General features: G+C 48.5%; 9 protein-coding genes; 5 read left to right on the top strand and 4 right to left on the bottom strand.

The window, feature by feature from the left end:
* Positions 1 to 1,986: 1,986 nt before the first annotated feature.
* Positions 1,987 to 4,341, top strand: FFUJ_03816 (permease-like protein; the record flags this gene model as incomplete). XM_023572969.1 has 3 exons in its annotated part: positions 1,987 to 2,263; positions 2,315 to 4,099; positions 4,151 to 4,341. 3 exons carry the CDS (start codon positions 1,987 to 1,989, stop codon positions 4,339 to 4,341), a joined length of 2,253 nt encoding a protein of 750 aa, XP_023427001.1.
* Positions 4,342 to 5,495: 1,154 nt separating this feature from the next.
* Positions 5,496 to 10,375, top strand: FFUJ_03817 (uncharacterized protein; the record flags this gene model as incomplete). XM_023572968.1 has 7 exons in its annotated part: positions 5,496 to 5,895; positions 5,947 to 6,035; positions 6,084 to 7,353; positions 7,490 to 7,863; positions 7,913 to 8,251; positions 8,451 to 9,421; positions 9,511 to 10,375. 7 exons carry the CDS (start codon positions 5,496 to 5,498, stop codon positions 10,373 to 10,375), a joined length of 4,308 nt encoding a protein of 1,435 aa, XP_023427000.1.
* Positions 10,376 to 11,879: 1,504 nt separating this feature from the next.
* Positions 11,880 to 13,873, bottom strand: FFUJ_03818 (related to HNM1-Choline permease; the record flags this gene model as incomplete). XM_023572967.1 has 10 exons in its annotated part: positions 11,880 to 11,975; positions 12,033 to 12,115; positions 12,163 to 12,208; positions 12,259 to 12,799; positions 12,850 to 13,111; positions 13,162 to 13,317; positions 13,372 to 13,441; positions 13,488 to 13,543; positions 13,594 to 13,742; positions 13,791 to 13,873. The coding sequence occupies 10 exons, from the start codon at positions 13,871 to 13,873 to the stop codon at positions 11,880 to 11,882; spliced, it is 1,542 nt and encodes a 513-aa protein (XP_023426999.1).
* A 756-nt stretch (positions 13,874 to 14,629) lies between these two features.
* Positions 14,630 to 16,235, top strand: FFUJ_03819 (probable monoamine oxidase N; the record flags this gene model as incomplete). XM_023572966.1 has 4 exons in its annotated part: positions 14,630 to 14,807; positions 14,856 to 15,103; positions 15,155 to 16,002; positions 16,049 to 16,235. The coding sequence occupies 4 exons, from the start codon at positions 14,630 to 14,632 to the stop codon at positions 16,233 to 16,235; spliced, it is 1,461 nt and encodes a 486-aa protein (XP_023426998.1).
* Positions 16,236 to 16,900: 665 nt separating this feature from the next.
* Positions 16,901 to 17,978, bottom strand: FFUJ_03820 (uncharacterized protein; the record flags this gene model as incomplete). XM_023572965.1 has 2 exons in its annotated part: positions 16,901 to 17,202; positions 17,258 to 17,978. The coding sequence occupies 2 exons, from the start codon at positions 17,976 to 17,978 to the stop codon at positions 16,901 to 16,903; spliced, it is 1,023 nt and encodes a 340-aa protein (XP_023426997.1).
* Positions 17,979 to 18,792: 814 nt separating this feature from the next.
* FFUJ_03821 (uncharacterized protein) lies at positions 18,793 to 19,899 on the bottom strand (the record flags this gene model as incomplete). The annotated part of the gene is made up of 1 exon (XM_023572964.1): positions 18,793 to 19,899. One exon carries the CDS (start codon positions 19,897 to 19,899, stop codon positions 18,793 to 18,795), a length of 1,107 nt encoding a protein of 368 aa, XP_023426996.1.
* A 494-nt stretch (positions 19,900 to 20,393) lies between these two features.
* On the bottom strand, positions 20,394 to 21,194 carry FFUJ_03822 (related to signal peptide protein; the record flags this gene model as incomplete). XM_023572963.1 has 2 exons in its annotated part: positions 20,394 to 20,738; positions 20,787 to 21,194. The coding sequence occupies 2 exons, from the start codon at positions 21,192 to 21,194 to the stop codon at positions 20,394 to 20,396; spliced, it is 753 nt and encodes a 250-aa protein (XP_023426995.1).
* A 1,101-nt stretch (positions 21,195 to 22,295) lies between these two features.
* On the top strand, positions 22,296 to 22,715 carry FFUJ_03823 (related to aspartate--tRNA ligase, mitochondrial; the record flags this gene model as incomplete). The annotated part of the gene is made up of 1 exon (XM_023572961.1): positions 22,296 to 22,715. One exon carries the CDS (start codon positions 22,296 to 22,298, stop codon positions 22,713 to 22,715), a length of 420 nt encoding a protein of 139 aa, XP_023426994.1.
* Positions 22,716 to 23,890: 1,175 nt separating this feature from the next.
* On the top strand, positions 23,891 to 25,163 carry FFUJ_03824 (related to integral membrane protein; the record flags this gene model as incomplete). XM_023572960.1 is given in 5 exon segments in its annotated part: positions 23,891 to 24,058; positions 24,108 to 24,144; positions 24,195 to 24,639; positions 24,659 to 24,753; positions 24,805 to 25,163. The coding sequence occupies 5 exon segments, from the start codon at positions 23,891 to 23,893 to the stop codon at positions 25,161 to 25,163; spliced, it is 1,104 nt and encodes a 367-aa protein (XP_023427240.1).
* Between the last annotated feature and the right edge of the window lie 186 nt (positions 25,164 to 25,349).

Genomic DNA, 25,349 nt, shown 5'->3' with positions numbered 1-25,349 from the left:
CTTCGAAATCGCGAGATATGCCCAAATACGATTGAAGTGATAAATCTTACTAAGACCTCACTAATGAATCGCTATCAACCTGTAATCGTGTCGCGATCTGTCATGGAGCACAGAAAATACAGGGATTGCGATCCTCATCCGCCTAGAACGCGAAAATAGAAGCTCGCGTGGCGGGCGATTGATAACATCGCGACCGAGTTGGTGTCGAAGTTATCCTTGAACGTCAGAAAGAAGAAAAAACTCTGGGCATCGGATAGTGCATGTCGCCGCATTCTTGGCCACGGGTATAACGGTCTTGGTATCTGTGGCCAAGCCGATCTTCCAATCTTCCAGAATATCCTCCCAGGCACACACACACTGATCGACAATGGCAACGCCGATGATTTACTGGGATGAGAAATGGTGCATCAAACGTTGCAATTGATTTCAGTGGCAATAGGGTAGGCATTTCTTTTCACTAAGATAGCATCACGATCGTGGAACTCGCTATCGTCTGTTAGTTACGCAGTGGGTCGAGTGATGTGTAAAATTGGGTCTAGTCAAGCTACTCCGTAGACAAAAGTCCATTCTGTATGTTGGCTTGGGAACACCAGGTGATTCCTGCAGTGCGAGTATGGGGGGCCGAGATAGCACGGGGCAAGGGTCGATCATCCCAGAAATGCAAGCAGCGGTCCCTTTGGGCTTGGCAATCCCTGGCCTCGGCACTCGACAGCGGAATATCAGAGCGCTGTAGTGAATGCGGGGGAGGCGATGCACTGTAAATGAGAGGCCTGTTTCGCCTACAGTGCAGTGTCAAGTAAATACCTACCTGCACAAAATGCAGCACTGTATGTAATGCTCTGGCGTCTTGTGAATATCCATGACGCTGTTGAGTACGGACGGCTCCTCGGTGCAACATCAGATCTCCATTTAGGCTTATCTACGTATCCAACAAGAGGTTATTCCATTCCGCAGTCTTGATGCCCTGTCCTGTTGCATCTCCAAACAAAAAGGCCCTTCTCCAACTAACAAAGGTACCCGCAGAGTGCGCCAAGAGCAACAAAGGTTCCCCGAGCCATTGGCCAGCACACGGAGCACACCCACCGTTTGGGTTTAGCGCGGCGCTGATAGGCTGTTTGGAGGGTAATACCGATTTATTATTCATTCGCATTGCGAGAGATATTGATTGATTGATATGGGGAACGACTGCGCTATCGGAGGACATGTCAGGAGGTTTGGAAATATGAGCAATTGAAGCGGGTTTGTGGATTGGGGTCTAGAATTAAATGTATTGCGCTGAGGATGGAATGAGTGAGTAGGTAAAGCGAGTATCTGGTAATTCAGTGATGGCATGGCCTAGTGAGGCAATGATATTGCGAGTGGCAGCGCCCTTGACCATTCACAGTTTAATGCAGAGTAACCCCCCGATAACCATAACAACCATAAAATCTTTAATACCTAATCCCCCTGTAGCACACACACACACACACTCACACACATATCAATCAACATGTGGCGCGTATCGTCCCTCGGTGCCACCCGCTCTCCTCTATCTGGGGGTGGAGCCCTTGACCCTGGTCCTCAACTCATCTCATGCACAAAAGTTCAAGCACACGATAAAATACTGCTCCCATTTTGGCAGCTCCAAACACAACCGCCCCATCCTCATTGGTTCCCTCACGAAGATAAGGGGTCCGCCCAATCTGTGGATGCTCGACTCTTTATTTGGCAATCGTCAAAAGATCGTTTGTCTCGCTTCCTCTTCTGGCGCCTTTGCAAAAAGTCCCCTCCCCCGAAGTGCGGAATTGATTTCAGTGAGAGAATGGGGTTGGCAGCCACTTACTCAATCGGGGCGCTGTTCCAAAAGTGCCACCACTGAATAACACCTGCCAGCTGTTGTACGACGTTGCAGGAGACATGATAAATAGATCGCTGCTCCCCCAGTTCTTCGGGTTCTCGTACCAGCCAGTTCAAGCTCTCCTTTGACTCTTCAACTGATCGCCCATCATGGTCGCCGAAACAGTCGTCCCCGATCGTGTGCCTGAGGATACCCTCCAGCCTCGATACGACGAGACCGCGCCGCATCGCTACGATGAGAAGGAGCCTCACTTCGACACGGACCTCAAGTCCGAGGCCGACAGCGAAGATGATCGTATCGTCGACCTGTTCTCCAGCTTCCCTCCTGCAAAGGGTGTTGAGCATGAGCCTAACCCTCTGACTGCTCGTGCTGTCATTGTCGGTATCATTCTCGGCTCTCTCGTCAACGCCTCCAACGTCTATCTCGGTATGCTCACCCTCAAACATCTCAACAATCTCATATACTAACAAACTGCAGGTCTCAAGACTGGTTTCACTTTCCCCGCTACCATGTTCGGCGCCATCTTCGGCTATGGCTTCATCCTCATGTTGACAAAGTCCCTCCCTCACGTCCCCATCCTCGGCGGCAAGTTCGGTCCCCAAGAGAACTCCATCATCCAGGCCGCTGCCACTGGCGCCGGTGGTATGTCCGGCGTCTTCGTCGCCGGTCTCCCCGCCATGTACCGTCTCGACCTCCTCTCCGACGACCCCAAGAAGGACTTTGGTCGCATCCTCACCATCACCTTCGTCTGCGCCTTCTTCGGCCTCTTCGCTGCTGTTCCCCTCCGACGATTCTTCATCATCAACGTCGCCAGAGAGCTTAACCTCGTCTTCCCTACGCCTACCGCTACCGCTATGACTATCCGCTCCATGCACGCTGTTGGATCCGGTGCGGCTGATGCGCTCCGAAAGATCAAGGCTCTGGGCATTGCTTTCATCATTGCTCTGCTCATCATCTGTGTCGGACAGTATGCCGATGGTATTCTTCACAACTGGCACATCTTCACCTGGTTCTATGTCTGGTCTGGATACACCGCCAGCGGTCTCCTTGAGCCTGAGAACTGGGGTTGGTACATCCAGCTCACCCCCGCCTTCTTCGGCTCCGGTATCCTCGTCGGTCTCAACGCTGCTGTCTCTTGGTGGGGTGGTACCGTCGTCGCCTGGGGTCTCATCGGTCCTCTTCTCGTCCACTATGGCGAGTGCATTGGTATCGCTGTCGGCGAGGGTAAGTGGGAAGGCATCACTCGATTCAGCGTTATGACTGGTGTCGACGATCCCGACTACGTTCCCTCTCCCCGATACTGGATGCTCTGGCCCGGTGTCATGGTCCTCATGGTCTACTCCCTCATCGAGTTCTTCCTCCACGGAAAGGTTGTCTGGGATGGTATCAAGTTCGCCGTCCACGAGTCCGCTCGCTCCATCAACAACAGACTCCAGGCTCGTGGCCACAGCAACGCTTGGTTCGCTAAGCAGGCTGCCAAGGCTGATGCCGACGGTGGTGTTGAGGACTTTGCTTCCGCTCAGGACCAGGTCCCTACCTGGGTCTGGGTCGCCGGTACTCTCGCTGCTCTCGTTCTCGCCATGATCGTCAGCGAGGTTCAGTTCCACATGAACGCTGGTCTTGCTCTCCTCGCCTGTATCCTCGGTGTCATTTTCGCTTTCATGTCCATCTACGGTGGCGCCGTCACTGACTGTGCTCCTCTTACTGCTTCCGCCAAGGCTTCCCAGCTTGTCTATGGTGGTATCACCAAGAACCACTTTGCCATCAAGGACGCTCAGCGAATCAACCTTGTTGCCGGTAACATTGCTTCCGGTACTGCTGACGTTGCCAACTCTCTTGTCAGCGACTTCCGAGTTGGTTTCCTCCTCAAGACTCCCCCCAAGCTGCAGTTCTATGCCCAGGCCATGGGTACTGTCGTCTCCGTCTTCCTTGCCCCCGGTATCTTTGTCCTCTTCATGTCTGCCTACCCTTGCGTCTACCGACCCAGCGATGACCCCGCTGATATCTGCCCCTTCGCTGCTCCCTCCGTCGCTGCTTGGCAAGCTGTCGCTACTGCTGTTACCATGCCCAGCATCCCTATCCCCAAGTCCTCCGCCTACTTCTCCATTGCCATGGGTATCCTTTGCGCTGTCCAGGCTATCGTCAAGCACTTCTGGCTCGTCGGTTCCCGCGAGAAGTACCGTGATTGGCTCCCCAACTGGATGTCCGTCGGTGTCGCCTGGGTTCTCGGCCCCGACTCCGGATATGCCAATGCCATTCTCTGTAAGTCATTTTGGTATCATTTTACGAGTTTTTAACTAACAAATTACGCAGTTGGCTCTATTACTGCGTGGTGGTGGCGCAAGTGGTTCAACAACCACTTTGAAATGTATGCGTTCGCGATCGCCGCTGGTTTGATCGCTGGAGAAGGATTCGGTGGTGTCATCAACGCCGCCCTCGAGCTTGGAAAGGTCAGCGGTTCTTTCAAGGGAACCGAGATTGCTCTGCCCGGTGCTGAGTGGTAATTGCCCAAATAGTTAATGCGTCATGAGTGTTTGTTGAAGCGGACGGCGGAAGATGTTACAACGATCAAATAGCTAGCTTTGCTATATGAATATACCCACTTGATCTTCAAAGTTCCATGACGGTGTCACCAAGGTTCTAAGCAGCGACTGTATGCTGTTGCCAGTTGACAATAAGGTTATTGTGTTAAGCGTAGTATATGTCTAGAGGTGATAGGGCAAGGTAAAAAAGAACAATGGAAAACGATAGGCAAAAGCAATAAAACAGAGGAGTTGTTTCCTGCAGGCTGGACCGACATTTACCCTGCTCAAATCTCACGACGGCTTCAGGAAGATGGAACTCATTCTACCGAAACTTTACAGTCTGCGTTACTGCGACGTTGATCATTGTTGAAAAACTCTCACGCTCTGATCAAGGTGTCTGTGTATGGTGGGGAGCAAAGAACCTTGTTCTTGTCTAGTGTCACTTGTCTAGCGTTCTAATTGGGCTAGTTTCTGTTCCACTTAGACAATCCTTGCTCCTTTAGCCTACGGTAGCACACCAATTGACAACTCTCCGCATCACGACTTCAACTTCATGGATAACTTGATACTCAAATGCCTGGACTTTTCTGACATGACTGAGACATAATACAATTACCAGCTATGAGAAAGTCACGTGTCTATCGCTTAATCAGCAGCTTCTCCCTCGAGTATAAATTCTCTTCCTCCTCCTCTTCAACTTCCTCCTTCTTTCCTCCTACATATTCTTCATCGATCAGACCGGCAGGGCTGCGTTTTTCTCTTCTCTGTCATTCTGAATTCTCAAGCACGTCTGCTTGGAATCGTTAAAGTCGGCTATTCTAAGCCTTTGACGAGTTCAGAGCCATCGACAGCCTCTTTATCTTGTTTTGCGACTTAGCGCCAAGTTCGCGATTCCAAGCACTTCTAAGCACGTCTGCTTGGGATTGTCACTTACTCGGATCCGGTAATCGTGCTATCGATCCTTCAATATCATTCCGCGCCTAAGACCGCGATACCACACTTGCGTCTCTCAAAGTACGATTTACGATTCCAAACACGTCTGCTCGAAACAACCATTCTTAGCTTTTCAAGCACCCGTGCTTGGAATTGTTGAAATCGACTCCAATTGTGACCCGAGCAGCATCCTCGCCAATATGCCGCCTCGGGCTCCAGTGAAGAAGACGGCCGGCAAAACCCCCCGACAAAGGACCACATCCGAGACCCAGGAAGCCAAACTCGCCGCCAAGCATCATCATGGCTTTATCAGTCTATTTCGCATTTTCGACGCGGAAAAGACTTGTCCAGCTGCTCCAAGTCTCAAGTGGCCTGCATGGGCCGAGGAGCACCGCGACTATAAGCATGTGTTCCACCAGATCCCGGAGCGAACACAACAACAAATTGGGGGTGAAGATCGCGAAAAGCACAGGAAGAGAAAGTATCCAGATAGTGTCTTGATTCAGGAAAGCTTCGTTGTCGACAATCCCCCTTTGCAAGTTGCCAGGTATTGCACCTTTCAGGGCACAATGGAATTTTTGTCGTATATCGACATCATTGGTAAGAAATTTCGAGCAGGTCTGCTTGGAATTATGCTAACCATACATGAAGTCCCCGAGATTGTCGGCAAGGCTGCCCTGTTAGCTGTGAACTTCCGACCCAACGAAGACACGATCAATGCCAATGCACCAGATTCAATGGTTTAGAAGACCAGGGATAATGCAGAAGGAGATGAACTCCAGTTTCAGAAGTTCATTGAACAGATATACGAAGATTTCCGAGCCCGCGGCGTTGAAGAAAATGCCTCATCGATGCCAAAGCCGACGCCGAACGACGTCTTGAAAGCCTATGACGAAGACGAAGAGATCAAGTCGTTTGTCGACCGGGTAGCGAAGCTTTGTCCCAGGCCAACTTTGATCCCGGTCCTCAACAAGCACGTGGACTCCAGGGTGTTTTCGAACAAAGAACAGATATCTACAAAGGCATTTGTTCTTGCTCATGCTATCCAGATCCTCCTCTTTGCTCCCATGGACTGGGACAGAGAGCGTGTTTACTCTCGCGACAGAGAGAAGTACGTTCATCGATTTCCAACTCCTGCGGAATTCGGTGGCGGTACTAGAACACAGGTCGCAGGCTTGTTTTCCATGGAAGATCTTCACCGTGCCATTTTGATCTTCTACGCCCTTGTCTGCCGTCGATCTAAGCGTACGGCTTGGATAACGCGGACCCCATCTAGCAACGCCAACGAGGCGGGGTTCGTAGGCTACTTCGATGAGTCCGCGGCGGCGCTTGCAGAGTTTCCGGAGATTGGCGACACGGCCATGGACGTTTCTTTCGTGGCGGGTGCCAAATTCCGAGCCAGTGTTAAAGAGAAAAGCCTTGAGCGACGGGTAGCCCAAAAGGCTTGGGTGAAGAAGTACCGAGAGCAGCAGATGGATAGCGGCAGAGACATCAACCTTCTGAGTGATGATCAGATACCCCCGGATTCAAATGCCCCGCCTGCATTGAACGGAAATCAACATGTCAATGTTTGCACTGCGTTGTTGGAATCCACTCAGTCAACCCGGCCGAAACTGGCCATCAAGGCGAGAATTGCTGAGGCCAGGATCAAAGACATGGATCCCTTGAGCAAGTCAAGCTTCAGAGCTATTATTGGTCTCCTCAACTCTGTCCACGGAAAGCATGACTTTGACGCCAAGTTGGCTCAGCTTCAGAAAACGATCACACATGTCGACAGTTTCCTTCCAGACAGCGAGATCAACGATTTCATCAGAAGCCAGGAGGAGTCTGAAGTTGTCACTGAGTTTCGGCGTGCGAACCCTGAAAAAGAAGCAGAGCTGGTAAAGCTCAGCCGCCAGCAGTACGCTCTGGAGCACATGCTATCGTCGCTTCAGCCAGAGCCGTCTAAGGAAGGGCTGCAGTCCCTTTGCCAGACATTTGGCATTGCAGAATGGCCTGATCTTAGACTCTATCCTGGCCGCGAGGATGTTGAGTCCCTCAAGCCCCACCAAGTGGAAGGTAAGTTTTGTTCGCCTTGATGTTGTTGGATTCCAAGCCGGTCTGTTTGGAATTGTGACACACAATATTCAAACACGTCTGCTTGGAATTGTAACCGCTTGTCAATACCACTGACATACTAACTAATGTGTCCCAGATGCTGTCAGCACTGTTCGACGTGGAGAGACTTTTTGGCGACATACTTTCCTTTCCAACGACATGGGGACGGGGAAAACTAAAATCTACTATAGCACCATCGTCCTCAATCAAAGACGCCAAGAAGAGCGTTATAACATGGACATGGAGACTCGAGGCGAATCGGACATCAGGTTTTACCCATCCCTTATTCTTACACCAGTCAATGCGATTTGCCAGACCTGGAAAGAGGGCTATGAGCACTTCAAAAACCTCGAGATCTTCGTCTACTACAGCACGCCCAGCGAATTCCCGGAGAGGAAAGCACGTGTGGTTGATAACAACAAATGCATTAGTTTGTTGAATCAATTCGCCGATAGTACCCATGATCCAAAGGTATTTCAAACACCCCTGCTTGGAATTATGAATCTGACATCTTCAACAGAATGGCCGCGTCGTCGTTATTTCAACCTACCCAACATGGTCCAGCCGCGCCGTTTTGAAGAGAGAGCGACTATTTGTCTTCAAGGATGGCAAAGCCCCCGCATCGGTCATGAAACAAGGAACGAAGGCTAAAGACGGTTCTGAAGCCGAGGATGAGGATGTCGAGGATGAGCAGGAGGAGGAGGCGACAATCAAGAAATACACCGCCAGTGAGCTTAACATGGACGATATCGAGTTTATCGCCCAAAACGAAACCCAGGCTGCCGAAAAGGCCGACGGCAATCTCATCGAGTATCTGTCCAAAGATAAAGCCTTCTCGAAAGCAACATTTGAGTTTATTGTTGCTGACGATGCTCACATCGCCAAAAAAACTCAACGGCATCTATAATCACATGCTGCGCCTTCTCGACTGGAAGAAGCTTTTGTGGGTGACTGGGACCCCGGTTCAGAGTTCCTTCAGAGACTTATTGTCTCCCCTGTCTCTCATGTGGGCAGCTTATGGTATTGTACTTGACGTCGACGTTCGATCAATTGGCTAGGTGCCAGGGTTGTACGACGAGAGCTATGATCCTTATACAGAAGACAACAAGCTCAACGGCGGGAGGGACACCACTCATGGCATCTTCACTGAAGCCTACTTGACAAAGTTTCCCCAGTTTGCCGCCCTCCAAGATGTTTTCAACAAGTCTGACGGCAAGTGTCGCCTCTGGATGACCAACCCAGTCATTTTCCGCGCTGCTGGTAGTGCATTCAATTGGGGAACAGATGCTGGTCATCTTGTTGTAAGACCGATCTACAAGATGCTCCAGGTTCGCCGTACCATGAGGACACCGCTTAAATTGCCGGATGGAAAGGTGTGCTGTCCTGCTCAGGATCTACTCCCTTCGACGATCGTACTCGAAGAAGTAACACACGACGAAACGAAAGAAATCTTTAATGCTGTTCGAAAAATGGGACAGGACCAGGCAAAGAAGCTGTTCCAGAAGAAGATGAATCAGTCCAGCATCGAGGATATGCATCGAAGCGGTAACTCTGAGACCATCAGTCATCAAATCAAGGACTCTCCTCCCAAGATGAACTTTGGCGAGCACAGAAAAGGTGTCCTGACTTCATTTGACTGGCGGAACTACAAACTCTTGTCCTCAGATAACCCGATTATTTTTGGAGAGGAAGATGCTGTCAACCAGCGTATCAAATCACTGAGAGATCCCAAGGTCGTTCGGACCAATTCGCAAATGGCACGAGAGAGCAAGACGCCGTCGACACCAGTTGTCGGTGTTGAAAAGGTTGAAGAACTTCTTCACAACGACATCAATGGTGGGCTCAGCTTCTTCTTTCATCAGACTAGCATCGACCCATCCTTACTTCCACCAAGCGACCGTGGTGGCTATATCCACTGGCTCTGCTACATGAGTCCCGTCATGACACGGACCTTGGAATTGGTATGGCAGTATGTCAGAGAGGAGAAAGAACGTGTCCTTGTCTATGTGGATTCACCATGGATTCAAGCGTAAGTGCCAACCCTTCCCGAGTTTGAGCAGGCTTGCTTTCAAGCACGTCCGCTTGGAATTGTGAGAATGTACTAACTGTTTATGATAGTATCGTGGTTCAACTGTTTACTATAGCTGGTTTCCACGTTGTTACCGTTCGCCCTTCGGACAGCTCCATCACCAAAAACAACATTATCGCCAAATGGAACGACCCCAGATCAGGCATCGAGGTATTTGTCGCCAATGCGAGCAACATGGGTACTAGTGTCAATATGCATACCTGCTGCTGCAGAGGCATTTTCATGAACTGGCTTATGACCGCGAAAGCCATGCTTCAAATCATCGGCCGCCTGATCCGAATCAACCAGGCCAAGCCTGTCAAGTTCCACCTGATCAAGTTGAAGAACAGCTACTATGACAACATAGAGCGCATTTGCGTAACCAAGTGGGCGAACCAGTTGTCTGCAGAAGTGATGCTTCCTGGCTGGATGACTGATGCGATGCGTGAGATTTGCATCTTTGAGCTGATCAAGACATCCTGGCATCAGCCTTTCAACCGCTATGCCTGGGTTGTTGAGCGAGATGTCAGCGGGCACGATATGGAGTATCATTCAAACGACATGATAGGCCTTGGACATGTTTTCTCTGTCGTTGCCAAGTTGCTGCTGGATAATCCTAAAACTGAAATTCAGGATTGGTGGACAGAGAATGTTGAGTGGATCGTCGACGGCTGCCGCGAGCTCACGTCCACCTTTGAATCTCCGGAAGAGATCGAGGCCCACCTATCCAGTTCACCCGAGGAGCTTTCCAACCACTTCTTCGAAAGGCTTGTTGCTGCTGTCGCTGAAGCTCGCGATCGAGGCAGCAAAGAGCGGGGAGCTGAGAACCGTCACAACCAGACGCGTCAGGGTGTCGAGGATAGAAAGCATGAGCAGCAACCCGGCGATGAGTTCGGCTTGGGCAGTGATTCTTAGGATGAAGAATCCTCGGATATCGACCACATGGCCCAGGAGCACGAGGAATTAGAGCAGGCCGAGATCGATGCGCCCTTCTCTGATACAGCTGGGCCCGAGACGCGCGACAGGGGCATGAAGCGCAAGGCGAGGGACGATGGCCGAGATGGAGGTACTTTCAAGAAGCAGGACACCAGTACTAACTAGGCTGGGTATATGGTTGAAAGGAATAGAGACAGAGGCAGATGGAGAGGATGAAATCTTGGTATGGGGTCTTTATAGGTGAATGAGCTTTGAAATGATACAGCAACGGACTCTTCTATAGTAAAAGTATTACTCACAGGGACCCCATGTATTCTTGGTATGGTCAGCATCTAATTAATTGGTTGCACAAACTTTCTCCTTTATTGCTTGTGAAGTACTTGCGTGGTAAGTCTCTCACCGTCATCATACCTCCATTATGTTCTCAAAGTTATTACATCTTGATTCACGTCTTTCCGATATGATCAACCCCTGTGTGTAGCTGTTATCTAACAACGCTTGCCTGCCCTTTGTAATAATGATCTGAATATATCATGTTAAGCTAATCACCGAGGCTTGACTCTCAATTAGCGCTTCTCACAACCACGAGTGGCTGGATATCCCCCTCTCTATCCTTTGACAGCAATTTTCTACCTCCTACTCCAACAAGTATTAAGCTCACAAGCTTGAGCTATTTGATTCTTACCCTGTTCTGTCACTTGCCGACTTCGAATGGCCGACATGTTCTTCACCACCAGCGCCTCCTTCACCCCGCCTCCTCTACCCGACTTTGACCAGATTATGGCCATTCGCCAACCTCCCAAGGATTGCAGAAGCATGCCTATTTTCGGCTTTGTATTCCTATCTCTCCAACGGACTGGGAGTTTATTGGTCATCGCGTCTGCCGCGTTGTTGGTTGCAAAGTGTTCAAAAAGGTCTTTGCAAATAGCCAGGGTCTACACGAGGATTTGAACAACATGGATCATAAGGTTAGTGCCTCAAATCTCGTTAAACACACACCATTCGCTGAGATACCTATCCCTCAACAGAAGTTCCAGGCGCATCATCGAAAGACAGCTACAGGGCTGTATGAACCGGAACCGGCCTCTCCAGTCCATCCTGCTTTTTGCGACATCGCGACTCCATTCGAGTTCAAATAATCTTTAACGCTTCAACCAGAGGTTCCCGACCCTAGACTATACTGCAGCACCATCGTTCTCAACTAAGGAACAAGGCGGGACGTTACAAACACGATGACCCTAAGCATATCCTAAGCTGCGAAAGCATTTAGAGTAGTTTAGAGTAGTTTAGTGGAGCTTTAGCTCAACCTAGTCATATATTTTCTTGCTTCTCAAGAGTCATGGGTGTGAGAGATCTGTCCTGTGAACAATGCCACTGTTTGTTCAAGCACTTGCGACTCACTATTCTCCTCTTAACAATGATCTGAATGAAAACTTTATTGTCATACCTATCCTCTGAGTTGCAATAAATATCGGATTAAGAGTCAAGCCTTCGTTGACGTTTCAGACTTCTCCTGAACTGCTTCCGTCTCATGTTCTCCTTTGATCTGTAAAGGCTGTCCAATGATGGCCTCAAAGTTCTGGTATTGTGTTAGAAGATGAATAAGACTTTCACTTAGATTTCGTGGTTGACTTACAGGGCCTTCAAAGGTCTTGCCATAGATCATCCAGTACAAGGCAAGAAGTACGTAGAAAACGCCGACGACAGCGGAAACATAGTCTGTCCAGATTAGTAAACCTCTAAGTATTAAGGACGGATATACTTACTCATGGTATTAGCTGACACGGGGAGGGCAGTTGGAAAACAGAAGAACTGCGAGGAGTCAGCGAGGAGTTGAAAAGGTCAAGGCATCTTGTACTTACGATGGTTATGACAACGACAAAGACACTTGCGATGCCATTGACAACAGCACCAGTCCTCAAGCCCATCCTGGCTGGTGTCTTCCTTGTCTGGTACTCCTTGAGGATACCTCTACCTCTGACCAACAAGGCAATGACAGGTCCGACATACGATACATTGAGGAAGATAGTGCACGAAGCAATGTAAGCACTGAAAGCCACAGCAGGACCAAGATACAAGAGCCCAAAGAGGACGTTGAAGATGAAACACAAGGTGATTGTGCGGACCGGGACGTCGAGTTTCGGTTCAATATGCGCAAAGTAGTTATGGCAGATGATACCCTTGTCTCTAGCCATGGCGTATAGAAGACGGCTGGCACTGGTGATGCTGGCTGATGTGCCGTTGATGAAACAGACACTTAGCATAAGGGCTAGGATAGTTGCAGCGGCACGACTCTTTGTGCTCTGGAGGAAGAGTTCGACGATGGGCATGCCTGTGTTGGAGGCTAGGATCGTTTCTGGGTCTGTGAGGCAGAAGAGGATGACGAGGATGAACAGGAAGCCGCTGAACCAGGTTAGCAACGGCCATAGAGCAGAAGGGATAGAACGACTTACGTGACACCGCCGATGACTATAGCTAGCATCATTGCTCGAGGTGCATCTCTTGATGGGTTAGGCATCTCTTCAGTTAAATGCAAGACGACATCAAACCCGATGAGCGACAAAGCAGATTGGAGTAAGCCAAGGATCCAAGCGACACCATCTGACCAGCCAGTCTCATTTCTGAACTCTGTAAAGACCTGACGAGCATCTGTCTTCGGCGACATGGAAAGAAGAATGATGCTCATGATTACAACCGAGAGGACGGACCAATATACTATCGAGATGGTCAGTTGACGAAGCGGAACTTGTCGAGGGGGTACATACAAGCCATATCGTTCCAACGACCCAGGATCTTGTTGCCCCATACATTGCCGACCGTTCCAAAGGTAAGGATGGCGAGGAAGAAGAGATATGTTTTCCATTGTGTTGCCTCGTATGCGTTATTCGAAGCGACGACGGCTGCGGCGGAGATTAGTTGAGCTAGGTTGTACCTGTTAGTAATCGATTTACTGACGTCCATTTACGATATCTTACCAGCAAAGAAGGCTTGAGTTGTCACGATGGTCAACCAGCCGGCAATGTTGGTCCATCCAACGAAGAAACTCTTTCAAGTGTTAGTCTTTGTTCTTGAGTTAGTGAGTTCAGCGTACCATAGACCGTTTCCATTTCGGTGTACAAAGAGCGTACATAAAGTGATACTGTCCACCTAGAAGTAATCAGCCATTGTTCCTAGGACATAATCGAGTCTGTGCTTACCAGCAGTTGGCCAAAGTGCCGCCATTTCTCCCAGACTAGCAGCAAGAGCCAGATTACAAAGGACACAAACTATGAATCCATAGATAAACGACACAGAGCCCCCGGAAGGGAGAATGTACGCCATAGTACCAGCGAGTGCAATCCATGTACTGGCGAGGGGGTTAGTGAACGCCAAGAACAAACAGGGTATGACGAACTTGAGAATGGCAAAGGCCATAGCAACCATGGTCAAAGTCGAGAGACGCTGCTGAAGAGCGCCCTCCTGCGTTGAAGAAGTCATCTTTGGCGGTTATTGCGTTCTGTTATAATGAAGTGTTTTCTCGTTGGAGTATCAATGGAGAAAACGCTTGACTCATATACTCGTTTCCCAAGGTCACACGGCCGAGCCACTTGCGTTAATAAGACCTATCAGGGAAAGGGGGCCACCGTTGCACGAATCTCCAACAGCACGTCAATCTACACTGCCTTGACTGTCAACTTATCATCAAAACACTTCCAATCTGCCGAGATATCCTGATAAGACATGGTCCATTACCCCAGGTTTTGCGATATCAGTGCATCTCCACTGAATATACCAAATCCGGCAGATTTACGAGAAGAATGACATAGTTCATTGGTTTCCGGAATGGCCAAGGAATTTGCTTGCTAGCGCCAACCTTGATGCTGGGTCCTAGCGGATTGCGGGGGAGATCTAGATTGTCTGGGTCTCTCGCAAAATTACCGGATGCGGTAATTCGCGTCAGAGATAGCTGATATCGCGATGGGGCGAGATCTTCGTATCGTGAGGTTTTGGGCTAGATAGAGGATCATCGTTATCTTCTCGCGAAATTTCCGTTTGGGGAAATGGGCACTGGGGGCGAGGATGAGAACACGGACCGAGGATAAAATGAGTAGCCGTCCTCGACGATACTTCTGGTTGATTCTGTCTATCATTCTTGTTTTGTTGCCCAAGTGTCTTTAGCATTCGAGTTGTCTTGACTCGAGGGACGCGTAATCCAGTCTTTGTTATCAAGTTTGACAACAAAGCGGCCTCACAATGTCTTCTCGAGACGGCTTCTCATGGACTGAGTCCCAAGGACTCAAGGCTGGTGTCCCATGCATTGGAGCTATCAACCCTCCTACCAATCTCTCAGACAAGAACATAAAGTTCGATGTGATTGTTGTTGGTGCGGGTTACTGTGGTCTAACTGCAGCTCGTGATGCAGCCGTTGCTGGTGAGTTTAAGTCCTTCTAAATCACGACGCATTACTAACAAACACCAGGCCTCAAAGTGTTGCTCATTGAAGCTCGTGATCGTATTGGAGGCCGGTCATGGAGCTCAAACATCGAGGGCTATCCATATGAAATGGGTGGTACCTGGGTATACTGGGGACAACCAAACGTATGGCGTGAAATCTCCAGATACGGCATGCAAGATGAACTTGAGATCTCATATGACTTCTCAAGAGGCGTCAATAAGTATCTTCTGGTGACACCAGAGGGCACCCAAAAGTTCACCCACGAGGAAGAGGTAAGCCCAGTGTCTCTATAAGAAGTCAAGAATTCAGACTAACGAACCCAGGATCAACTAATGCAAAGTGGTCTTGAGAAACTTGTCAACATCGACGGTCAAGCCGGTCGTGAAGCATTAGTCTTCCCTCACAGCGCAAATCTCGGCCCAACAGCCGCCAAATACGACCGCATGTCCATTGCAGACCGTCTCGCCGAGATCGAAAACGATCTCACCCCCAACGAGCGTATATGCCTGGAAGCCTTTGTTCTTCTCTGCAGCGGCGGTACCCTTGAGACCACTAGCTTCTACGAGTTCTTGCACTGGTGGGCGCTTAGCGGCTACACATACCAAGGTTGCATCGAGTATCTCGTCAAGTACAAGTTCAAGGGCGGCCAGTCAAGTTTCTCTATTCGTTTCTTCAAGGAGGCTTTGGCGAGTGGAAACTTGACATATTCGTTTAGCACCCCCGTTGCTTCTGTCAAGAGTGGTCCTGTTGGTGTTGAAGTTACTGCGAGAAGTGGCCAGAAGTTCAGAGCGTTGAAGATGATTAGCGCTATGCCGCTTAACACTCTTAATGATGTGCATTTCGATCCTCCTCTGATGCCTGGGAAGAAGGCGGCGGCGGACATTGGTCATGTCAACCAGTGCACCAAAGTTCATGCTGAGGTTTCTGATCGAGATCTTCGCTCCATGACTAGTATCAGCTACCCTCACAACAAGCTCTCATACGGCTTTGGAGATGGTACGACCCCTGCTGGTAACACTCACATCGTGGCCTTTGGCGGTCAGCACAATCACTTCCATCCTGAGGAGGACATTGAAAAGACCAAGGCTGCCTTCCAAGGCTTTGCTCCGATGGATATCAAGCGCTTGGTCTTTCACAACTGGTCCAAGGATGAGTTTGCAAAGGGAGCTTGGTAAGTCATGCCCCTTGCTTTGATATGGCGGAGTTAACAATTTCAGGTTCTTCTCTCGACCTGGTCTTCTGACCAATCATCTTGGCGACATGCGAGCCACGCAGGGCAACATCATCTTTGCCTGCTCCGATTGGGCCCTTGGATGGCGTAGCTTTATTGACGGAGCCATTGAAGAAGGAACACGAGCTGCCATGGCTGTGCGTTCGAGCCTTTCCGAGCGGAGCCATCTGTAGTTAGAACCGAGGATCATCATGATTCGTGTAGACTGTGTGTAAAAGTTGAGGCGCGCATTTTCCTGTTCATCATATCATTAAATGCATTATACATACATAGTCATTTATCTGAGTATTAGAATATTATTTTCTGAGTTTCTTATATCCAGTGTTGGATGAGCCAGATCAAGAGCAAGTAATGTTTGGTAGAAAAGCCCGATGCAGTTTAGGCATTTGTTTTACAGGAGACCCATGCTAGCTTTAAATTACAAAGCCTGGTAGCTAATGATCATCCAGAACTGAACACCTCAGGTGTTACATTAGTTGCTCTATTGATACCAAGTTCTCTCTGCTGGTTTAATAAGTCTTAACTGTAAATAACACATTTAGATAACAACTTGAACATTTTACGATAATAACTAACTAATTGCTATAGTGTAAAGCTGGTAAGAGGGAAACCTAGATGATGATTCTTTTTGCCGGACCTAGAGGCATATAAGCCGGTATTTCCAATCTTTTGGCTAAGACAGGTTAGCCCAGCATCACCAGTAGTTTGATCCTGTTGTACAAAATATAAGCCCTGTTGCCTTAGGCCCCTAGTGTGGGTACCTTACATTTTGTTACATCAAGCCTAAAGCTCGGGGAACCCCTTGCTATAGCAAGATCTTCCTATGGTATATGACTGACTAACACATTTTGTAGGACTTTACAGTGGTTTTGTTTGACAGATCCATTTGAGCGACTTCATCGGCTCGGAGGAGCCGCCCGAAGCCGTCATAAACCACCAATTGCCCATTCTCAGCCTTCTCAGCCTCCTCCTTCCAGGCTTCCTTTCGCCCATCTCTCCAACTTTGTATCTCTTGCTTCCTGTTTCTTGACATCCGCAGGCCATCCAAGGGATCGCAAATACTAAAACCTATCTCTTGGAAGGTTACAGCATCAAGCCGACCGAGAGCGACATTCAGGTCTACTATATCAGCAGTATAATCTGGTAAATGTTAGCTTCACACAAGTTGGTAGGGTAGTAGGGCGGGTGGAATTACTGTCAGGCAGCCAGCTTCCCACATAGTTGCGCGTGAACAAGAACACGTATAGCTCAGGACTAAGATTTTCTTTGGGCGGAAGCATTATGCTGTCGCCATAGCGCTTCATAGTGTTACTGATCTCCTCGCGCAGATAGGTTTCCACGAATCTGTGGTGCCACAGCTTGGATAGAAGTGGCTTGCAAAATGCTGTTGTTGGCCCGTAGGATGACCTCGGACAAAGATTTAGAACCTCTGTGCTCATATTGACGAGATCTTGGATCTGTGCGAGGTTCTCTTCCCAGTTGTCAAACTTCCTCCGGAACAATTTAGACTTGCCCCCATGAACATAGTGTTCCAGGAGTCCGACCAGTTGATGTATGTTCTGGCGCCTTTTCAACCGACGTCGCATCCTCGCAACCATCAAAGCCAGAGGGATAAGCTCATCATTATAGAATATCTCTCGGATGTAGGAAATATGGTGTCCGAGGATCTTGTCTCGGTTTGCACGGTAGCAAGCTCGTACTGACGGAGAAGCAGCGGCGAGTAATGCTACATCGCTCATTGAGTCGAGTTGCTCGAATATCTGAAACTTGAGCTCCGCTGGAAGCTTCTCAAAGCAATCAGTTTTCTCGAATTGGGGTCCAGTGTCTTTTTGGAGGTAGAAGGTCAGAAAGCTTAAAGCCAAGGATGCGACGGCACCAACAAGAAAGACGGTGGAATCGCTCGTGTTGCGAGACATTTCTATAAATATTGGTGATGAATGGTATGTGTTGAATAATGAATGATATTATGGTATTGCCGTCTTGCTAGCAGTATGAGGTTTGGTCAGCAAGACTTGAGTAGTTGTGCCTCACATGAATAGATTACAGGAAGTATCAAAATAGGGAGAACAGTTTCTTATATAGCAGCATTTGCATTAGGGTTTTCAAATTATAAGTTAAACTGGTTATACTTGCTAAGAGAAAGTCACCATGCAGTAGCCCTTTGTGATAGGGGCAGCCTATTCGGCTATAAAGCATAATTGGCAAAGACTTCTTGTCGACAGAACTACGGCTCAGCATTCGAATCAGCGTGCTTCTACTCTTATCTATTACGTTATTACAGCCGCGCTTGCGAGTCTACCTGTTTCTCCGCATGTAATTACATATTTATACGCTCAGCTTCGTATTTCAGGTTTCTTTAGTTTGTGCAAAGGCTGCCAGTATCTCATCAAAATAACTTCAGGTAATGGAGAACATTTAATGTTTATTCCATATAAACTCTCAAGCTCTATAAGTGCACATATTTATAATACTTTATATGGCCCTAATTTTCTATAAAGATCTAGTAGCTTCATAGAGGTTTCTTCTTTCTTATACTTTATTTTTGTGCATCTTAGATCACCCAATATCCAAGGTTTCGCCTTGCCAACTCTCTTCTGGCCACGCTCCTAAGATTATCTTGTAAGTAATATTCACTATTATCGGAAGATAGTTACATCATGCAAACTGAAGTGAAACCTGGCATTCTGTGCTTCAAAATCCATCCAGCTCCAAACTCATCTCGCGTTACCATCAACTAGCGATAGAGCGGTATAAGCTTTCTAGCCTCCTAGCACATCGAGTAGACCCGGACATCCCAGCCTTCTCTTGCAATTTCTCAACTGTGATTTTGAAAAACATATCGATCAATGCTTTCCGTGCATCTCTTGTGGGTTGTCTTAAGGAGAGGATAAAAGGATAACCCTGTAGACAAGCGTGATCCAGAAATATCTTAGTATCATACTCGAGTCTTGATTTAAAGCGGCATTCTCGGAGGCGCTGCATGACGAAATCCGATGGCCCTCCTTGGCGTATAATTTCGTCCACCTGGTTTATCTCTTTTCGTCCATCCCCTACATATTGGACTTGGGAATCGACGGACCGTATGATGCTTTTGAGTATCTTTTTAATCAACCATATCATGTTGAGTGCTTCCCAGCTGCCAGTTTGGGGTTTTGGTAGAATGAGCTTGTAGAGATGAGATTCGAGTTTTTTGATGTGTTCGTTTTCTGCAAAGAGCTTTTCTTCCCCGTGACATCCTAGTTGGCAATAAAGGTCGTAACGGAGGAAGTGATTGATGAAATTGCTCCGATATGAAGATTGGGGAACTTGATATGACCACCTTTCCTGCGAAGAATATTGATACACGATGTGATCAAATTCCCGATTCATGTCAATTAGGGCTGTAATGCAACCCAAGTCCTCTTTCCATTCCTCTTCAGGCTCTGATTTTTCGAAGCGAGTGAACGCGTCGAGACAAGGTTTGATGCTCTGCTCGATCTGGGGGGACGTTAGCCCACGAGCCCGAGCACGTATCTTTCTCGCTTGCAGGAGAATCACTGCTAAGGGTACAAGTGATTCGTCCTGGAAAATCTTAGATATGTTTTGGATATATGGCCGTACAAAAGAGGCGCATTGATTGGCATAGAAATAGCGTCTTGCGGTTGGGGAAGCCGAGGTAAAAGATCGAACGTCTCGAAGTAAGTTATAGGTTGAAAGAGATCCAAAGTCCTGAATTAAAGCATGGTTTGCCAAAGCTTGCATTGCATGAAGCATGGTGTTGCCTTCCTCAGCCTTGAGATATTTCACGATGTTGATGTGAATCTCGGGCGGGAGCCGGTTGAAGATGTCAGAGGGCATGTTTGAACGAAGATAGGTTTTTCACGGGATAGGTGAGGGGTGAAGAGGGGACACTGCGGGCTTTATAGCTGGACAAGAAATCAAGGTTTTCCATGATATCATCACAGACGAAGACAAAGCGCCGATGAGATCTTTCGAACAAGGTTTTGATTTGTGATTGGATCGAGAGACGAGAGAAAGTGAAAGTCAGGGGAAAGATGGCTGCCTGGACTCGGTGCCTAAACACTCAAAACTCTATACAAAGTTCAAGAGTCCACGTGCGAAAAGCCAAGTAGGTCTGTCTTGTGTACAAAACCATCTCCAGGAATAAATATCTTGTACAACATGAAATGAGTGAATCACCAACGGATGATTTGAGTCTGATCACGAGTTCAAACCTATATGTGGTCGAAGCAGCATATACTCGTCACAAATTGCACAGCAATTTATCTCCCATCAAATCATGATTTTCATTCGCTAAAATTGAACTCATACCATAAAATCCCTCAACAAATCTAGCTTGAGCTCTTAGTCAACCCATCCTGAGCAGCCTTCTCCAGCCCCTCAACCGTCTCCTTCGGCAGCGACAGGAACGGCGAGTGAGAGCTCTTGATGTGAAAGCTTCCAGCATTAGGACCCAGCGTAGAAGCCAGATTCTCCTGAATAGCCAAAGGAATAGCACGGTCTTCATCGCAGAAAATGAAGAAGCAGGGAACGTCGTGCCACGGCTCATACTCCACATTGTCGGTGTACACGCGACGAGACTGATGCTTCAACGCAGCAATAGCCTTGGTTTGCGTTTCAGGATCAACATCGTGGTAGAAGATGTTTTCGGGGGTGTCAGCGTAGACATAGTCTCCCTGTTCATCGTTAGGCAATCATCGTGATATGAGCGATATACAACTCACCTCGACTCGCATCCAAGGAAGATACTGTCCTCCAAGGGCCGCAAGGATGCTAACTCCCTTTGGCATGACGAAAGCACTCAGATAAACAAGCTGAATCACGCCGCCTGTCTTGCCCTCCTGCACGCGCTGCTTCAAGCCCAAGCCCTTAACCGCCTCAGCGCCGACAAGGCCACCGTACGAGTGCACAACAACCATGACCTTCTTACCCTCCTCAGCCAACTTCTCAACAACAGTTCGCACAGCGGCGACATCATCGCTCAGTCCCTTAGTAGGAGGCTCGGCGCCGACAGAGGGGTAATCAACAGCCTCAGTCTCCCAGCCCTTGGCGTGGAGTTCTTTCCGCACGACATCGTAGCAATCAGCTGTGTGCCACGCACCAGGAGCGAAGACGATAGTAGGGTTAGACATGATGAGGTTCAAATAGAGTGCTAAGATAGTTAGCGAACTGAAGAGAGTATGGAGGGGAAGCACGATAGAATAAGTATTGGCTCACGGACTGGACTAGAAACGCCTCACTCGTTGAGGGGTTCAGTTTCAGTTAAATCCACTCGTTCGCAGGGTCCCTCATATCTCGTTACGACGCGCGCAGGGTTCACGCTGCAGAGCGCGAGTCAATTCTGATAAAGCTGTGGGTTTGGGCTAGATTTGAATGGGGCTTAGTTGGATATGGCATGCGTCAAACGCGGCTAACACTTCGCCGATCAGGGTTCTCCTTGTCGAAAAGGAGCACAGTCCAAAGAAGTCGATAGAGTTCAATCTGGGTCTTGGTTAGCTTGGCCTAGCAAAGTCAATGTCAAATGCAGCTTGACATGCCAACTGGGACCATCCTTCTTGTACAGAGCCTCATTTTGATGGGCGTAAGCAGAGTTACTGGCCGAATCTTCCACGGGTTCTTGTTTCCTCTGCAGGTGCCGACACGGATATGAATAACCCTAGAGGATTCACTGTCAATGTCAAGTCCATCTCGGTTTCTCTAAGAAGTACGTACCACCAGTCGCTATTGTCTTGACAGATGTTCACATCTCGCCAGACCTGGCTTCGTCACTTCCAGCTCCGAAGCGTTGTGATTCATTTCGGATGATTGATTTTCCCCTATTCCCTCAATTTCTGAGTTGACTGATCCAGCAGAGATCTTATATGTGTATATCATCATTGCAAAAGGACAGAACTCCTCGGCCTGACGGTCATATCTTGGCCTGCATATGATTCTATCGATTTTAGGCAATATGCTGCGCTGACTCTCTTTCCAGCCTATCATCATACATGCTCATCCATGACAAAGATCAGTCAGCGACAATGTAAGCTTTGGATAATATCATCAGACAATACTGCTGCTCGCAATCCAAATATAAATTACCAGTGTTTGTACATAGAACGTTTGTCTAATATCCAAGATCCATTAGCAGCTCCACTCTCGTCTAGCTTCGTATACCCCTTACAAGCTCCCCGTCAACGGTTCATCGCTATCTTTTTCCAAACAAGCTAGTTTTGCCCCATCGTACCAAAACAATGGCCAGCCAACAAGCACCCGGCCAATCCAACTCAATTGACGAGTACCGAGCGTTATACAAAACATATCTGGAACACTGCAACGCTCATGATTTTGAAGCAATGAGATCATTCTACGCGTCCCCCCTCGTCGTCAACGACAAGCCTATAACCCCACAAGAAGCAACATCTTCCTTCAAGCCCATGATCGACGCATTTCCCGACTGGCACTGGAACCTGCGAAACCTGACCATCGAAGGCGACTATCTTTCCCTTCTCTTCAAAGTCACGGGCACTCACAAGGGTGATTTTCGAGGCTACAAAGCCACAGGCCGCAAGATTGAGACGAATCAGTTCACGCTGTACCATGTCGTGGATGGAAAATTCGCCCAGGTCTGGGACCTGGTTGATTTCGAGACCTTGATTTCGCAGATCAAATAGAGGAATTATAATGGCAGATCGCTCTTAACAATGACATTCTCTGTTTCAGTATTCCCGGGAATTTGGTGAATTAAGGAGGTGAACGCCAAACCAGGCTCAGAAAGAACGCCGGAGAATAACTAATTCGTTCGCCTAGCATGGTGCAAGGGTTGCGTGTTCCAGTGACGATACCACGCTGCTGGGTATCAAAGGTGCCGAAATCCCGGGCGAATTGTTTCATCTGATTCAAACATCGAAACTCAACTCGACGTCCGTCGAGCTCAGACTCGGTTAATTGTGAAAGCAATAATTCTTCATTGACTTATGTGACTGCTCACAATAAGGTCAAAGAGCTAATAGGAGACCAGTTAAAACCGTTGATTTCCGAAAGAAAGACTTGGAGCCTAACCGAGACTGATCAGCACACGGGGCACTGGTTCCGTCCGCCGTCGAAGCACTAGACAGGGCTTCTTAGGTGCATTTTTAAGATGATAAGGCTGTAGGTTGCTCAGACCTCAACTGTTGTCTCGCGCGGTGCCGCATTTCAATGGATCCAAAAACAGCCACGTCCCTTGTCTAGCTCAGACTTCAAAATAGGTATCGATCCATATTAGAGCCGAATTGGTTACAGTACGAATGCAACGCTGCAATTTTTTCCCAATAGTCTACCGCTCTGACTCGTCACGTACGTATGTTTTGCTTCTTTTTTTGCTTTTGCGAGCAACAAAGATCTTCATTCTCGCAGGTTTAGATTGGGCAACAATGCGAATAAAGGGGGACTCGCCGGGCTTGACTCGACGGAAATTGACAACTGACAACGCTAAATGCATCCGTGAGTGTCTGACTGGTCGATGGGATGGTCGTCCGCAAAGTTAGGGAGTCTTCCCCGGTGGCGTCGAAAAAAGCCACTCGTTGATGCAGACCCTTGCCTCGCTCGCGATGTCACCTCACCTCGCAACGCCCAGCTAGCGTGTTCAGTAGTGAGAAACGGACGGGAGGTTTATCGAACACTTGTGAGAAGAAAATATCCGGGGCGGATTCGAGATTCGAAACTAAGTTTAAAGCCCGGCTAGTTCTGGAATGCTTTTCATACTGTGGTGCATTGCTCTCTCTCGTTACTTCATCCCTACGGCATCCCCTCATGTGAACTTGGTCTCCCTTTTTCTTGTTTCAGCATCATCGGTTTCTTCTTCAGTATGGCCTCGTTGTATGGCCGTGACGAGAATACCGATCGGAGCAGCGAGCTCAATGCCACGACGACAATTGTTCTCGTTCTGTCCGCTGTGTTTGTCGCTCTGCGGTTCTGGGCGCGATATGTGAGGATTGGATTTGGAACTGATGACTGGTTGACTCTGGTAGCGCTGGTGGGTTTGGTTGGGTGCCAAGAGTTGTACAATTCTGACAATGTGTTAGGTCTTTGTGTTCATCACAGGTGGTCTCAATTATGGCAGTAAGTAAGACCATTCATTGGGGTTTGTATCGTTGCTAATAATTGATCAGTGATTGCGTATGGCCTCGGAAAGCATGCAAAGCGCGTGTCGGAAGAAGATCTAATAATCTTCTTCAAGATCCTCCTCGCCTTCGAATGCATCTATGTCACAGCGGTGATGCTCATCAAACTCGCCCTTCTATCGATGTACCTGCGCATCTTCCCATCTCGAAACTTCCGATTGGCCTCGGCCATCATCGCTGCAGTCGTAATTGGCTGGTGGATTGCGATTTGCGCAGTGTGCATCTTCCAGTGCCACCCGATCAAGAAGGCTTGGATGCCGTGGCTTGATTATGGGACTTGCATCAACCTCAAGGCGTCGTTTATTGGCAATGCGATACCGAATATTGCAACGGATATCGCGATTTTGTGTTTGCCGGTCGGGCCAATTTTGAAGTTGCAGGTCAACATGGCACAGAAATTGTCGCTGTTGGTTATCTTTTTGCTCGGCAGTTTGTAAGTCCTCGTCCACCAGCCCGCGAGTCCTTGGTATTGACCCGTTTAGTGTCTTGTTCGCCAGTATCTACCGATTCACAACCATCATGCAATTCGACCCTATAGATACAACATGTAAGAACTCGAGCGACACGCACGCCTGCGACTCTCAACTAACTTGAACAGGGACCCTCGCTACAGCTTGCACCTGGTGTGTTGTCGAAGTCGCCTGCGGAACCATCGCCCTCTGCCTCCCAACACTCCGACCACTGATGCTCATGATCTCATCCAAGTTCGAAAGCGTCACATCCAGAAAAGATGCAGCTGTTCGCACCGGAATGCAAACAGAACTCGTCACGATTGGAGGCACGGGTGGAAAGACTGGGCATTTTCATCGCATAGACGATGCATATGAACCCAACTCAAGTCAAAGAGGACTGGCAACAAGTGATGGAAGCATACCACATGGTGATCCCAGTGATCGGGGATCTGGCGACGACGAAGTATCGTTACACCAAGGGAAGATTGATCTTCGTCCCAGATAATTAATGTACGCTCGAATTGGGGCTCTGTATCATAAAAAAAAGCATAGCAAGCGCGGCATAATACCATTTGGATATGACATTCAAGCATCATCACCAATTGAAGCGTGACTCGACTAATTCAGCCCTGATTCATTGTCAGGATTTGGTGGCTGTTGGTGCTGACGCTCTAGTCCGCGTGAAGAACGT

This window comes from Fusarium fujikuroi, chromosome FFUJ_chr02 (assembly GCF_900079805.1).
Source record: "Fusarium fujikuroi IMI 58289 draft genome, chromosome FFUJ_chr02".
NCBI classification, from domain to species: Eukaryota; Fungi; Ascomycota; class Sordariomycetes; order Hypocreales; family Nectriaceae; genus Fusarium; species Fusarium fujikuroi.
The sequence above is the reverse complement of the archived record's forward strand: the minus strand, read 5'-3'. Positions and strand labels throughout refer to the sequence as shown.